This window comes from Drosophila obscura, unplaced genomic scaffold (genome assembly GCF_018151105.1).
Source record: "Drosophila obscura isolate BZ-5 IFL unplaced genomic scaffold, ASM1815110v1 contig_207, whole genome shotgun sequence".
Lineage (NCBI taxonomy): Eukaryota > Metazoa > Arthropoda > Insecta > Diptera > Drosophilidae > Drosophila > Drosophila obscura.
Genome location: NW_024542798.1, coordinates 158,651 through 173,234, shown reverse-complemented (window position 1 = coordinate 173,234; position 14,584 = coordinate 158,651). Strand labels below are relative to the sequence as shown.

General features: G+C 50.0%; 2 protein-coding genes and 1 pseudogene across 2 annotated transcripts; 1 reads left to right on the top strand and 2 right to left on the bottom strand.

The window, feature by feature from the left end:
- Positions 1–551: 551 nt before the first annotated feature.
- Positions 552–5,583, top strand: LOC121404482 (annotated as a pseudogene).
- On the bottom strand, positions 5,584–12,452 carry LOC121404485. Its single transcript, XM_041594022.1, has 14 exons — positions 12,239–12,452; positions 12,055–12,179; positions 11,785–11,995; positions 11,583–11,715; positions 11,380–11,516; positions 10,680–11,309; positions 10,422–10,623; positions 9,976–10,352; positions 9,356–9,909; positions 8,991–9,290; positions 7,233–8,909; positions 6,222–7,168; positions 5,774–6,152; positions 5,584–5,710 (listed from the first exon to the last, which is right to left on the bottom strand). The coding sequence occupies exons 1-14, from the start codon at positions 12,411–12,413 to the stop codon at positions 5,657–5,659; spliced, it is 5,901 nt and encodes a 1,966-aa protein (XP_041449956.1). The 5' UTR covers positions 12,414–12,452; the 3' UTR covers positions 5,584–5,656.
- Positions 12,453–13,806: 1,354 nt separating this feature from the next.
- On the bottom strand, positions 13,807–14,266 carry LOC121404486. The gene is made up of 2 exons (XM_041594023.1): positions 14,051–14,266; positions 13,807–13,991 (listed from the first exon to the last, which is right to left on the bottom strand). Exons 1-2 carry the CDS (start codon positions 14,223–14,225, stop codon positions 13,816–13,818), a joined length of 351 nt encoding a protein of 116 aa, XP_041449957.1. The 5' UTR covers positions 14,226–14,266; the 3' UTR covers positions 13,807–13,815.
- Between the last annotated feature and the right edge of the window lie 318 nt (positions 14,267–14,584).

Sequence of the window (14,584 nt, the reverse complement as noted above, 5' to 3'; positions counted from 1 at the left end):
TGAGCTGCGTGAAACGTTCGATACGCTCTTCATTTCTTTGAAAGCCGAGCTGCTGGCGCCTCTCGAACTAGGACATTTCCGCGTAGCTGCTCATTCCACTAGCATGCCAAATAGCTCTGGAGGTCATACCATCATCATGGCTCACAAGCAGCGGCTTCCTGAGCTGAAGCTACCTAGCTTCTCCGGTGGCTATGTGGAATATGCGGATTTTATTGCCATGTTCAATTCGGTCATCGAAGGGGATGCAGATCTCAGTGAAATAGAGAAGTTCCAACATCTTCGCTCATGACTCTCGGATGCGGCCCTGGATTCGGTTCGATCGTTGGAGCTCTCCAGTGCCAATTATCGTGTGGCTCTGGACATACTTAGCAGACGTTTTAATAATAAACGACTTGTTTTCAGGCACACATCAAGGAGATTCTTGGGCTCAAGAAGGTAGATTCGCATTCTGCTAAAAGGCTTTGGAAGTTTTCGGACGCAGTCAACTTGCATACGCGCGCCTGCAGACATTAGGAAGTGCTGAGGAGATATCTGGATGCATGATAATCCACATGCTGCTGCAAAAGCTAGATGAGAAGACCCAAACCAAATGGGAACAGACTGCGTCATCGGACAGGATACCCACAGCTGGGGAATTCTACGATTTCCTGGAGAAGCGATGCCAGAAGATGGAGAACGTGCAATACGCTATAGCGACACACGCTGGTAGCGCTCAGGTGGGAAAAAGCCAGTCTACACACCTTAAGAAAACCTTTGTTGCCTCTAACTCTTCCGCCGACCCGTCTGGATACCCTCTCTGCCATTCAGCGGGCCACGGAATATACTCGTGCAGCATCTTCACAAATTTATCTCCTTTTCTGCGTCACAAAGAAGTGAAGAAGCTGTCACTGTGTTTTAACTGCTTAAAATCGGGTCATCGGACTCGTGCATGCACAGGTGGCCAGTGTAGAGTTTACGGAAGGAGGGATCATACCTTGTTGCACTTCGACTCATCTATAGCGCAAAGCTCCCCAGCTGGTTATCCTCCAGAACGAGCAGTACAACCAGGAGCTATTACGCCGGTTCAGGATTTTGCCAGCAGTGTGCCGTCTCATGCGTCTACCTCTCTTGCTGCCCAAGGTCTCCACTGGCGTTTTGGTTCCTTGTCGCGCTATTCTAGATTCAAGATCTCAGCTTCATCTCGTTACCTCCAGGTTCGCCCAGCAGCTTCAGCTTAGGAGAACTCAATCGTCTGCCCTTGTTTCTGGTCTGGGCGATACTAGTGTGTCCACTGAGGGATCCACCGTCAGCATTTGCATGCAGTCTCGCACTTCGGACTATTCGACCACACTCACTGCTCGCACCCACAATCACAGATAGCCAACCAAGTCTGGCAGTTAATGTAGCCGATTGGAACATTCCCTCCAACATTCAGCTTGCCGATCCTGCATTCTTTAATCCTCAGCGAGTAGATCTCCTCATTGGCGCGAGCATATTCTATGACCTTCTCTGCGTAGGGCAAATCAAGCTCATAGATGGATTGCCTCTTCTGCAGAAGACCCGGCTTGGGTGGATCGTATCTGGTGGTGGACAGAGGGTATCAAGCTCGTCGCTTTTGGCAACCCATAATTCTCCGGATTCGAGGATAGAATGATTGCCAGGTTGGATCGAACTCTTCGTATGTTTTGGGAAGTTGAGAATTGTGTGGAGGCTAGCTTGAGTACAAAGGAAGAAGTAGATTGTGAGGCGCATTTCGTAAGCCACTTTTCACGGTTGGCATCAGGGGAGTACTCCGTTCGACTGCCTTTAAAGCATGATGCTGATCACTTTCTCACCTTGGAGCGAAAACTGGATCGTAATCCCGCGCTCAAGGAGCGTTAGTCAGCTTTTATGAATGAGTATACTGATTTAAAGCATATGTCTCTATGGTGCTCGAGTAACCAGGAGGTGCTTGATGGAATTCCGGAGGACGACGTGGAGAAATTTCTACGGTTTCATGATGGAAGCGACATTACCAAAACTCTTGGTTTAGCTTGGGACTCTGCGTCGGATCAGCTGCTGTTTGCCTTGTCCGCGCTGGACTCGAATTCAAGGCCCTCCAAGCGGTCGGTTTTGTCAACTATTGCGCGTTTCTACGACCCTCTTGGATTGATTAATCCTGTTATTGTCAGGTGCAAGATCTTTCTTCAGCAGCTTTGGATAGAACATTTGGACTGGGATGAAAGCCTACCGACAGCGCTGCACTCAACTTGGATTGACCTGAGAAACAGTTTGGCAAGCATCTCTCACATTTCCTTTCCTCGCGTTGTCCATCATTCCAGCATAATTGTAGAGGTTCATGGATTTTGTGATGCCAGCATGGAAGCGTATGGTGCTTGCATATATGTCGTGTCCAGGCAAGGGGAGTCGTCGAGCAATGTTTTGTGCTCAAAGTCTCGAGTGGCGCCACTAAAATCATTGTCGATTCCAAAGCTGGAATTGAGTGGAGCCCATTTGCTTGCGAAGGTTATGCGCAACTTAAAGGAGACGGGAATTTTCCCAGGTCAGTTTTACTGCTGGTCGGATTCGTCTACGGCGTTATCTTGGATTCGGGATGAGCCAGCCAAATTTCAGGTTTTCGTGGCAAATCGAGTGGCAACAATTCAGGAGTTGACGCAAGGCATGGAATGGCGCTATGTTCCCACATTGTTGAATCCCGCTGATATCCTCTCCAGAGGCTCGCTTCCCAGCTACCTTATCCAGTCAGAGCAGTGGTTTCACGGCCCCCCGTTTTTGTTAGGTTCTAAGGATGAGTGGCCTGTATCTGCCGTTTCTGAAACTCCGACCATTGATCTTCGCAAGCGTGTATTGCTAATCGCGTCTCCACATGCCGATCTCACGTCCGGATGCAAATTTGCTAATTCTTTCTTTGGCATGCAGCGCACATTCGCCTACATGCATAAATTCGTTCATCGTCTTAGGCATCCTGGACTCACGGTTTCTGACATACAGCAAGGAACGCATCTTCTTGTTCGACACTTTCAGCTGGCAAGTTTGTGGTCGGACATAAAGGAGATTAGACGCAATGGGCAAGTCAGGAAGTCTAGCTCTATCAATTCGCTATCTCCGTTCATCGATCCGTTAGGTTTTCTTCGAGTTGGTGGTCGTCTCGGCAACTCTTCGCTCCCGTTTAATGCTCAGCACCCGCTTATTTTGTCCAAGGGACATCCCGTAACATCTGCAATGATAAGCTATTATCATCAACGGAACCTCCATGCCTGACCTCGCGCCTTGCTTGCTAAAATTCGATTAGAATATTGGCCTATTGGAGGAATCAAAGCCGTCTCGAAAGCGGTTAGCAAGTGTGTAAGATGCTTCAGGACGAGGCCTCGCATGGTTGAGCACATTATGGGGGACTTACCTAAGGAGCGTCTGGAAGGATCGCGGGCCTTCGAAGTAACTGGAGTGGACTATTGTGGACCCTTTTTCTACCGATCAGAAATCCGCACGAGGCCTCCGATCAAGTGCTACATAAGCGTGTTTATTTGCTTCACATCTAAGGCCATACACATGGAGCTTGTTAAAGATCTGACCACCGCATCGTTCCTAGGCGCACTGAAACGTTTTACGTCCACTCGAGGAAGGCCAAGTCATATTTGGTCGGACAATGCTACAAATTTCGTTGGCGCTAAGAATGAGCTTCTGGAGCTGAAGAAGCTTTTCCTGAGCGACTCGCACATGAAGGAAGTCCATGAATCCTGCTTGGCTGACACCATCGACTGGCATTTCATCCCCCCGCGCTCTCCGCACTTTGGCGGATTGTGGGAAGCGGCCGTGAAGTCCGCAAAGTATCACCTGTACCGCTCAGTTGGGCCATCCATCCTTAGCTTCGACGAGCTCCGCACCTTGATCTGCCAGATCGCGGCAATTGTTAATTCTCGCCCTTTGCTCTCGCTTTCAGAAAATCCTGATGGCTTGGATATGTTGACGCCTGCTCATCTGCTTTTGGGAGGCCCGCATCAGTAAATTCTCGAGCCTGACCTAACGAAGCTCAACTACAACCGTCTGGATGGTTGGCAGCGGGTCACTCAACTGCAGCAGACATTCTGGAGGCGTTGGCGCGAAGAGTATCTGACTCTTTTGCAAGAGCGCTCGAAGTGGCGAAAAACCTGCGAAAAACCTCTGCGTCAACGATGTCGTCTTGGTGAAGGATGAGAATCTTCCTCCAATGCGTTGGCCACTGGCTAGAGTGGTCGACGTCGTCAAAGGCAAGGATGGAGTATGCCGCGTGGCTGATTTGAAGACGGCTTCAGGAACCATCAGGAGGGCCGTTACTCGGCTGTGTTTGCTGCCCCTTGAGAAGTCAGTTGAAAGGCGAGCTTCCAACGGGGGGAGTATGTTCGGGCCAGCGGCTACTTAAGCGTCTATCATAATATTAAATGTAGCTGTAACTAGTTGTATAAGAGTATCGAAACCTAAGCTTATGTATGTCCCCAGAGTTCCGCAGTGCTGCATAAGGTATATAGACCGAACGTTCTGAATATCAATAATTGACTGAGCGCAGGGCAAAATGGGCCGACTGCCCGTGCCCTATGCATAACGAGAGCGTGAGAGCATTATGGCATAGTTAGGCTCGGCTTCTGAGCCGAGTAGAGCAAGAGAGCTGCTTAAACGCAGCAGGTGCAGCAGCAACACGAAGGCAGCGGGAGACAGCTGCCAGAACAGCCGCTGCTGGCTGCATCAAACGAATTTATAATACTAGCTCACGAGCATTTGTGACAGTCTGCTTTAAATGCAAGCCTCGACTCCAGACCCAAATAATAGGAAATAGGAATAGGAATAGGAACGTCCAAGGCGGTTCATCTAGAAATTATCTACAATCTGAAAACTTACTCCTTCTTATTGGCTTTTCAAAGGTTCGTCGAGGATGTCCGTTCCGCGTAAACTGCGACAACGCGAAAAATTTCGCCGGAGCCAGTCGCCACTTCGACGACCGTTATGTTGGGGATCGAGGAAGTCCTAAAGCCCAGACCCAAGCGACGGATCACCTGCTGACAGGCGGGCCGCTCATCGCACCCCCAGCACCCCGGGCACCGGACCCGCACCAGCTACGTAGGTGACCGTTTCCACAGGATGATGGACCGATTCCTGGTGCAGGGCGGCGATTTTCTAAACGGTGACGGCACCGGCACCGGCATCTACGGAGACTGATTCGAGAATGAGGACAAGGCTCTGTCAGTGGAGCATAACCGCCCAGGGTATCTGGGCATTCCAAATTTGAGACCAGACACCAGCGGATGCCAGTTCTATGTGACGATGGGAATTACACGGCTTTCGGCAAAGTTCTCGAGGGCATGGACACAATCTATGCCATCGAAGATGTGAGTAAAGCTTGAATCGGCTACTTTATTTACTGCTACTCCTACTAATAAATAATTCTTTTATCAAGTAAAAACGGACACGGATGACTCTTCCGTGCACGCTGTGGTCATATCCAACTGCGGCGAGACTCCCACCTAACAATATAACATCCTTGGGTGGATCAAAGCGGCAGGTCTGCCCGTGACCAGCTCCTTTATCGTGCTGCTCATCTTTCACTATTTTTCTCGACACTATTACTTTTGAAGGACTTTAATTACTGCACATATAAACCCAATACAATAATCAACACAAACATTCACAAATATATAGCAATATGTCAAGTGGCGATATGGCCTTGCATCAGGATAGGAAGTGTAGGACCCATGTGAAGCTTTAGGGAACAAAGGATATAGAGAATGATTTTAGGGAATTTTAGTGTGGAGCGGTTTCTTACGTCTATGTATATGTAGTCCTCGACTAGCTGATTCTTTTCGTAGTGACGCGACTCGGGCTTGAAGTATCCAACGATTCGGACATCGACACCGGAGTAATTCGACTGACTGGCAGAGTATACCTTGGCCAGGGTGAAGTGGTGCTTGTGGTCGGGATACACCGAGTAATTGAGGCTGTTGTAGTATTCCTCCATTAAGTGGCGATCTTTGCCCGTCAGAGTTCGCTGATGAATCAACAGGCGGTCTAGGTCGAAGGAGTGTGAATGCATCAGATTGGGATCCTGGGCGTCCACCAGGCGCTCCACCATGTTTCGATATTTCTTCTTGAAGTACTCAAGGGTCGTGCACTTTTCGGACCAGAACGAGAATTTTTTATCAGCGCTGAGGAGAGACGAGAACCGCAGATAAGATAAGGAATATAATTTATATGGCGCCCATGTCGGTACTTACTGCTGTTCGAAAGTGATGCTAAAGTCCACAAAGAGTCCGGGTATGCGGACAGCAGTGCGGGCGGCGGCTATCAGTTTCCCTGGGCCGAAGAAGTGCAGCTGTAGCTCAAAGCGGCGCAGGGTGTTGCGGTTGAGCTGGCCAAGGTCCAGGATGTGGCCCCTCTGTTGGCACGGAATGGGCTGGACAGTAAAGTACTTGACATTCGGTGGCAGCTTGTAGCTGCCTGCCTTATGCATTTTTTTGTGGCTGTGGTAGACCTCTTGGTGCTTGGCGTACAGCTCGGCGCTGTCCCGAAGGCGGCTGCGGTAGCGCTCGCCAAGAAGCATCTGCTTGAGGATGGTGGCGTGTGGCAGCTCCTGGTTGTTGTTGACCAGCACGTAGGTCTGCACCATTTTGAACAGCTGCGTGTCGTGGTAGCGCTGTCGCGCACTGGACATTTCATCCTCGGTCTCCGACAGCTGAATGAAATCCTCGGATATGACTTCCTCCTGAATGCCCCCCTCCTCCTCGCAATCAACTGCAGCCAGCTCCCCATCCGTCTCGGTGATGCTCTTGAATATCTCGTAGTAGTAGATGCGCTGCAGCAGGCGATATTCTTCCACGATATCCTGCTCCGCCTGGTGATCCGCCGGTAGCTTCGAATCCGCGTCCAACATGGGCATCACCCCCTGGCCACGCAGCCAGAAGTGGCTCGAGGCACTGCTGTTGATTAGCACCCCGAAGGTGTGGCAGAAGCTCTCGCTAAAGCCAAGGATACCCTTGACCCGCATCTGGTCGCTAGCCAGAGGTTCGAGGTGAATGAAATCGCTGCTGGCTAGCGTGCTGTAGCCCTCGATGAGACGCTTCTCCTGTGACCCTACCGGCGTCACCTCCACGATCATCAGTTGGAGATGGTACTTGGTCACATTCGCGACACGAACCAACGCATGAAAATTTTCGTACCACGGCTGGAAGGGACTCGAGATGAGATAAAGTAGCTAGAATGGGAGTGAAGTCTTTTGGGTACCGTACCTTAATCCCTAGATAAACGCTTTCCTTGTGGAACTTGATCTTCTGTACGAGATTGACCAATGTGACGGACAAGTACTGGCTGCGACCACCCACCACCTTGAGCTCGAAGAGGGCCCGCAACTCGTGGGAGCGCCGGATGTGGGGCAAGTGCAGCAGGCACTGGTGGTCCGGCTGCACTTCGGGCACCGCCACCTCGCCCTGTTTCTCGTGGAAGTAGATAAAGCGCTCGGCGAAACAGTACTCCGAGGAGGCGGGCGACAGCCTGTCGCTGGACTCGACGTTGATTCTGCCGAGCAGATCGTAGATGGTGGCACGCACGAAGCTCGAGGTGCTGTGCAGCTCCAGGGCAGTGGCTTCTTCGGAAGGGGCCTTCCCTGGGAATGCCAGGGGGTGATGGCTGAGATCCAGGTCGTTGACGATCTCATCGAGTATCTCTAAGATGATGTCGCTCGCCTCCGAGTGGTGGTAGAATTGGCAGCGGCACTGCTGGTAGCGGAGGGTCATGTTGGGCTCATCCTCACAGCTGAAGTTGTACTCGAGCATGCGCAGTATCTCCGAGAGGAAGTCGGCTACCAGGTCCTGCGGATCATCAATGTCTCCCACGAACAGCTCGGATGTCTCAAGCCGCTTCCATTTGAACTCGGCCCGCAGGCAGCCCTGATTGACAAGATTCACGTTACTGTCGAAGGGCGTGCCCCGGTCGAAGAGCACCATCTCGGGCTGTATGATGAGCACGGCCGGCACCCGTATGGAAACCTTCAGGCATAGCGGATTCAGCTGTCGCCCCAGGGCCCAGACGCTAATGCGGCCCTCAACCTGCTTGCAGAACAACTGCTTCATGGCTGCCCTGTTGAGGATGATGAAGATATCCTTGTGCTGAATCGCCTCTATGGGCACGAGGATCTCCTTTTCGAACAAGTCCTCGTAAAGGCCCTTAATTCGGAAGGGTCCTGTGGCCTGGAGCCTAACCTCGGCGATGGGCACCGACTGCTTGTTGATCAGCTCGGGGGTCTGGACGTTGGACCGCTCCTTCAGCGGATCGCAGCGCTGGTACTCGAAGAGCACCTGCTTGCGGCTCCAAACCAGCTGGCATTCGATGAATGTGGCCTTGGCCGTCACCTTTATGGTGTACTTGCGTTGCGGATACTTCTGGTCGGTGACCTGCAGCAGAAAGTCGCTGAGAACGACGCCCTCCTGACAGGAGCTGGTCATTATCTCCATGCCCTCCTCGCATCCCGGTGGCAGATACAGGTGCTTGGGCATAATGTCGAAACGGGCCGTCAGTGCCTGCGAGGCGCACGACGAAATTCGTCCTTTAGGCTGTGTGTAGGTCTTCAAGCGGGTGACGGTGACGCGGTAGGAGCGGAAGCCCTTATTGATCACCTTCACTGGGAAGCGGTGGTTGTAGATGTTCTTATGGAACTGCTCCTTGGTGTCCGTGTAGAGCAGCCCCGCATCCAAGCCCTCTCTGATGTTTGGCTCAAAGTACAGCGGCACTCCCTCGACCAGGAACGTGATGGGTATCTCCATCACGTGGTCGAACTGCAGGTCCACATAGAGGATGTTCTGATAGAGATCTGGATCGGGGAATATCGCCACCAGCGTGGTGTACATGCTCTGTCCCGTCGAGGCAAGTACTCCGCCCCTTGCTGTCAGATACTGAAAGGTGACGTCCTTCTGCATAGAAGAGCAAAAGGGACCAAAGATTACTCAGAAATAGAATGAGATCGGGAGAGGGGCAGGGGTAACAATCCTTACCAATTTCATCGTCAGCTTTGTGTTGGTGGGCGTGTAGTTGTCTATATAAAAGTGGACCTTGTGCAGCTCATAGGTCTGCAGGCGGCGGTGCACATAGGTGGGTGTGATCCGTATCTCAGTGGGCAGAACGTTGGCAAACAGATGGAAGGCATAGGGACGAGAGGCTCCCACAATCTTGACCAGACCCGTGAGCCGAGTGTTGCCCAGAGAGCGAAAGCTGACCGCGCATTTGGCCATGATGCGTGAAACTGAACCAATGTAGAACTTCCAGGTTCCATCCCGAAAACTCATCTCATTTGGCTGTGGGATTGGATTGGTTAAGAGGATAAAAGAAAAAACTCTCCGAATGGCGGATGGATGCTCACTATGACATCAAAGTGAAGAAAACCACCGGTGGTCGACCTGTTGTAGAAGCCCATGTCAAAGTCGTACTCCTCGCCCGCATACACAATCCTGGACGAGAGATCCACCAGATTGTTCCACTCTATCTCCGGGGTTACGCAGTTGTACTCGAACCAGAGCTTCGAGCAGAGAAAGTCCGACTTGATGAGCGTCTTCACGCTCTGTTGATCCTCGCTGGAACCTGAATTGGATAGCACAGACGGGCAGATGCGGACGGTGAGGGCGCGATGGAAATACCCCACCTGATTGGGTATCAGCAGGATGGTGATGGTGCGTCCCGTGTTGGGACGCAGGTAGATGATCTCGTTGTCGCAGTAGATCTCGCGCGGGTCACTGGGTATCGCGTTCCAGTCCATGAAAATAAAGTTGTTGTGCTTGGTGAAGATGGAGAAGTACTTGGTGTTGAGGAGTCCATGCAGCGCCTCCTGGATCACCCGCTTGTCCGTCTCCGTCTTGTCGAAAATCTTCTGCCTCTTCAGGTTCGTCAGCAGGTGGGAGGCCAGCATCGGAACTGGCTCTAGGGAGGGAGAAAGTAAATTATAGAAAGATCTCAGCGATCACTTGCAAATATTAGCCCACCCACCCATCACATCCTCCTCGAACTCCATGCTGTACGAGGACTCATTGATGTGGAGGGACTTCAGAGACAGCATATCCGGGATAATTGTCGTCAGTTTGATGTCGTCGAACTCTAGGGAATCGTTTCTCATGTCCTCGTGGGCTCGTTGGAGGTGCTTGATGGGATCCCGTACAGTGATGGGTAACATCTCCGTTGAGTCGCGAATGTTCAGCACCAGCGGCTGCTCCTCCCCATCGTCGCTGGGCTTCACCTGCAGGGTAATAGGCACCGCCAGCGGATTCATGAGCAGCATATACCGCTTCTGGGGGACAGCCATGGGTATACTGCCGAATTCGACAATCTGTGGGAAGGTGCGCAGCTGGACATGCTGCCCAGTGCCTCTGGATGGAGAGTGGAGGAGACGTTGGTCGTGCAAAGGGATCGCGCTGTGGTAGGATGGGATTACTCACTTGATTTGGACCTTGTGATGGCCTCCATTCACCACCTTAAAGCGCAGCGTGATCGTGAAACGGGCGGGATGAACGGTATAGAAGGAGAGGTTGAAGATGCCCCGGCAGCAGGGCTCCAGACAAAATCCCTCGATGGGCGTCATGCGCACCCCGCCCATATCAGGCTCCAGAGTGTCCTTGTACGCCACTTTGGCGGGCACAGCTGGGAGTAACCAGGGAGTATATAACAATGACTCTGACTCTCGACTCTGGACTCACCATCCACATTGAGGATCTTGATTTGAGAGCAGTGCTCCTCCCCCAGATAGATCTTGCGGAAGTCAATCACCTTCGGATACACCTCCACCTCGATGCCGCTTATCTCTCCGGATACAACAATAAAGTGCGACTCGATGCAGTCTTCGGCGTCGGTGAAACAAAAGTTGAGACGGGTGCGCTGGAAGTACGGCGGCTCGGCATCGTCCGAGAAAGGATCCAGGCTGTCGTACAAGGGTCTGAAGTTGACGACGATTTCCGCCGACGACCAGGCCGCAATCGAGGGTGGCACCACGAATCCAAAGTGCTTTGCGGCCGTGATACTATAGCTGACGTTCTGGACGTTGGCATTCTCCTCAAAGTCGAAGACGAGGACGCTGTGCATGCTGATGGCCTCGTCGATCAGTTTGTTCGAAAAATGGGAGACAATGCTCTGAGTTGCAGACGCTGCCTGATTCTGGTCCCCGTCGAAATTGCCGGTCATCATCACCTCATGTGGCGACTCGTTGCACACGGTCAGTGTGCGCTGCTCCTCGCGGGAGAACTTGGTTAAGCCGAAGGACATGGTGCCTCCACTCAGATGCACGCCCATCGATTTGGCCGTAAAGTCGAAAATTATCATTTTGGGAGCCACTGGGAAGGGAGAAATCAATGGAATGAATGCTGGGCACAACGACACAACTTTTCTCCCTTTGATACCTACTCACACCGAACTTAATGTTGAAGAATCCTTTCAGCTTCTGCAGCTTCTCTGGATGGAATACTAGAAGTACTTTGACGTAGTCTTTTGGCGGTAGCAGATCCTTGTTCAGTGTGTTCAAAGTCAGACCCCGACAGGTGCTGGAATGGGAGGAATGGCAGCCTTCAGATTGCATTCAGCTTTGATAAGAGCTCTCGAAACCTTACTTTCTGTAGCGCATTCGGATGCGTTCATCCGTGGGATTGTAGATGATCATCTCGTAGTAGGACTTGTTGTTGGGGACGCAGCGCGGAAGACTCAAGAACTCGCATAATGAGGGCTCCTCCAGCTTAAGCAACACTGCAGATAAAGATCGTGACGGGAGAGGATTATAAAGTGGAGTCTAATATCTGAGTGTGGGAGACATACCAATGATGGGCACTTGGAAGATGATGTTCGGGTGGAAGGACTCGACGTAAATGTGGCGTCTTCGGTTGATCTCACGCCAGGTGGTGGATCGGATCCAGATCTTCACCTCTAGCATCTTGTCGGTTTCCAGGTAGCGATGCAGATCCAGCTCGGGAATCGAGATGGATGTGTCCACGGGGCTGTCCGTGCTCACTTGGATCAGTCGGGGATACTGCATGGGATGATCAGAGGTGAAGATGGAGGACTGGAATGAATGGGTTGATCGCCTACCAGTCCACTGTTCCTGATGTTGAGCGTGAGGCCGTAGGTGGAGTTGATCTTGAAACCACGATGGTGAATCATCAGACGAGGCATGATGTGCAGCGAATCAATCAGGTTGGAGTAGTCGCTATAGTCTGCGGGTTAAGTGGGAGGGGGTAAATGAAAGACCAATCCTGCAAATTCTCAAGCTTACACTCCTTGGCTATGCAGCAGAAGTTCCCCTTGGATTTCGGCCTTGCACTTGTACTCCGTCTAGATCCTCCGTGTTCATCTGACCCTGCTCGGACTTCTCCTAGTTTCGCCGCGTCATCGTCTTCGAGCTGCGGTGGCGCCTCATTGGCCACATGGTGTATTTCAGTATCAGACATTGTCAAACTGTGATATTTCAAATAAAAGAAAATATAATATAAATTTGAGTTTAAATTCAAATCGAATATTGCGCCAACATTTCACAACGAATTCCAGCAGTCACCGTACTCGAAGAGTTAAGGGGTATATTAGATTGTTCTTGTAAATGCGCGACTGTATTTGTTGAAAAGTGGATATGTGCTGAAACGTTTCCGACTCCATGAAGTATATATATTCTTTATCAGCATCAATAGCCGAGAATAGCCAGAATAAAGAAATAAATTTTCAGTTCCAGTTTAGCACGGGACCATTCTACTCATTCTCTTTCTCCCTCGCACACACTCTGCCCTGTGCAATGCGCTACCTTTGCGAAGAATATGTATTATCTACATAATGTATGTTTCGCTTGCATTTGGTGAACATTAGAGGACCTACATCCTTCGCTTCCTTGCGTACTGCGGATGGTCTGCTGTGGGCCACTTTTGAATTGCGTTAGAGTTTGCTCGAACACGATACACATTGGGACTCAACGCTAGCCATTGCAACTTTTTCTGCGCCAGCGAATCAAAATCATACACTGTTTGCGAACATCATAGCCACATGCCAGCGTTAAAATGGGGCGAGACCATAATTTCAACCGAGTTTGTTTCGTTCTTTCGCATGGGGATGCGATTTAATGTTGGGCTTAAAATAAATGCAAAATCAACAAAGAAATTAAGCAAAAAAGACATGGCTCTAACCACGGTTCTCCACAAATAGCGGCGTGTCAGCGTCCGGAAAATAAAATCTTACTACAATTCAACCCATGCTGCATTATTTCACAATCAGCGGAAGGGGAGAAAAACCAGCACGAAATTCTCGGTCACCTACTTCTTGGCGATATGTCGGAACCTCTCGAAATCGGCCCAAACTCGGCATCCGCGAAGCTGAGGGCGCAAAAGCAATATTAAACCCAATTCCCAACTGCAGCCCGCACCTACTACGATGCAGTCTCAGCAAAACCCCACTAACCCACAATTATTGTCAACCAATAATAACACTACTCAACACGATTTTTCCTCAAGGAACAAAACCAACTTTTTATTAAAGATTTGGGGCTTAGAAATGGTTTGATGATATTTTTTTTTTTTCTATGGCAGAACTTTTTTTTGCAGAATTTTTTAAATCTGGTATTTTTTTTTTAGCTTTTTTCAGAGGTAGCGATAGTTTTTTTCACATAACTTTAGTATCTTACGTCTGGTTGTAAAGAACTTTGCTATTTTGAAAAGATAATTAAAACAGCTAGAAGTTAAGCCCAAACACTTTGTGATTACAGCTTACCGTCTGGGAAATATAAAGCATTGAAATGCAAAAATGATGATTTTTGTGCGGTATTTTTTACGAAATTTTGACTTTGAAAACTCAGGAATAGTCGAAAAAAAATTATATCTTGTGTCCTCTATTTTTTTGTGTATAGGTGGGTTGATCGCCTACCAGTCCACTGTTCCTGATGTTGAGCGTGAGGCCGTAGGTGGAGTTGATCTTGAAACCACGATGGTGAATCATCAGACGAGGCATGATGTGCAGCGAATCAATCAGGTTGGAGTAGTCGCTATAGTCTGCGGGTTAAGTGGGAGGGGGTAAATGAAAGACCAATCCTGCAAATTCTCAAGCTTACACTCCTTGGCTATGCAGCAGAAGTTCCCCTTGGATTTCGGCCTTGCACTTGTACTCCGTCTAGATCCTCCGTGTTCATCTGACCCTGCTCGGACTTCTCCTAGTTTCGCCGCGTCATCGTCTTCGAGCTGCGGTGGCGCCTCATTGGCCACATGGTGTATTTCAGTATCAGACATTGTCAAACTGTGATATTTCAAATAAAAGAAAATATAATATAAATTTGAGTTTAAATTCAAATCGAATATTGCGCCAACATTTCACAACGAATTCCAGCAGTCACCGTACTCGAAGAGTTAAGGGGTATATTAGATTGTTCTTGTAAATGCGCGACTGTATTTGTTGAAAAGTGGATATGTGCTGAAACGTTTCCGACTCCATGAAGTATATATATTCTTTATCAGCATCAATAGCCGAGAATAGCCAGAATAAAGAAATAAATTTTCAGTTCCAGTTTAGCACGGGACCATTCTACTCATTCTCTTTCTCCCCTCGCACACACTCTGCCCTGTGCAATGCGCTACCTTTGCGAAGAATA

Coding starts and splice junctions, on each gene's coding strand:
- LOC121404485 (XM_041594022.1), bottom strand. CDS start 12,413: ATGTCTGATACTGAAATACACCATGTGGCCAATGAGGCGCCACCGCAG. Junction 12,180..12,238: donor CTGCTGCATAGCCAAGGAGT/GTAAGCTTGAGA, acceptor CTTAACCCGCAG/ACTATAGCGACTACTCCAAC. Junction 8,910..8,990: donor CAAAGCTGACGATGAAATTG/GTAAGGATTGTT, acceptor TCTTCTATGCAG/AAGGACGTCACCTTTCAGTA.
- LOC121404486 (XM_041594023.1), bottom strand. CDS start 14,225: ATGTCTGATACTGAAATACACCATGTGGCCAATGAGGCGCCACCGCAG. Junction 13,992..14,050: donor CTGCTGCATAGCCAAGGAGT/GTAAGCTTGAGA, acceptor CTTAACCCGCAG/ACTATAGCGACTACTCCAAC.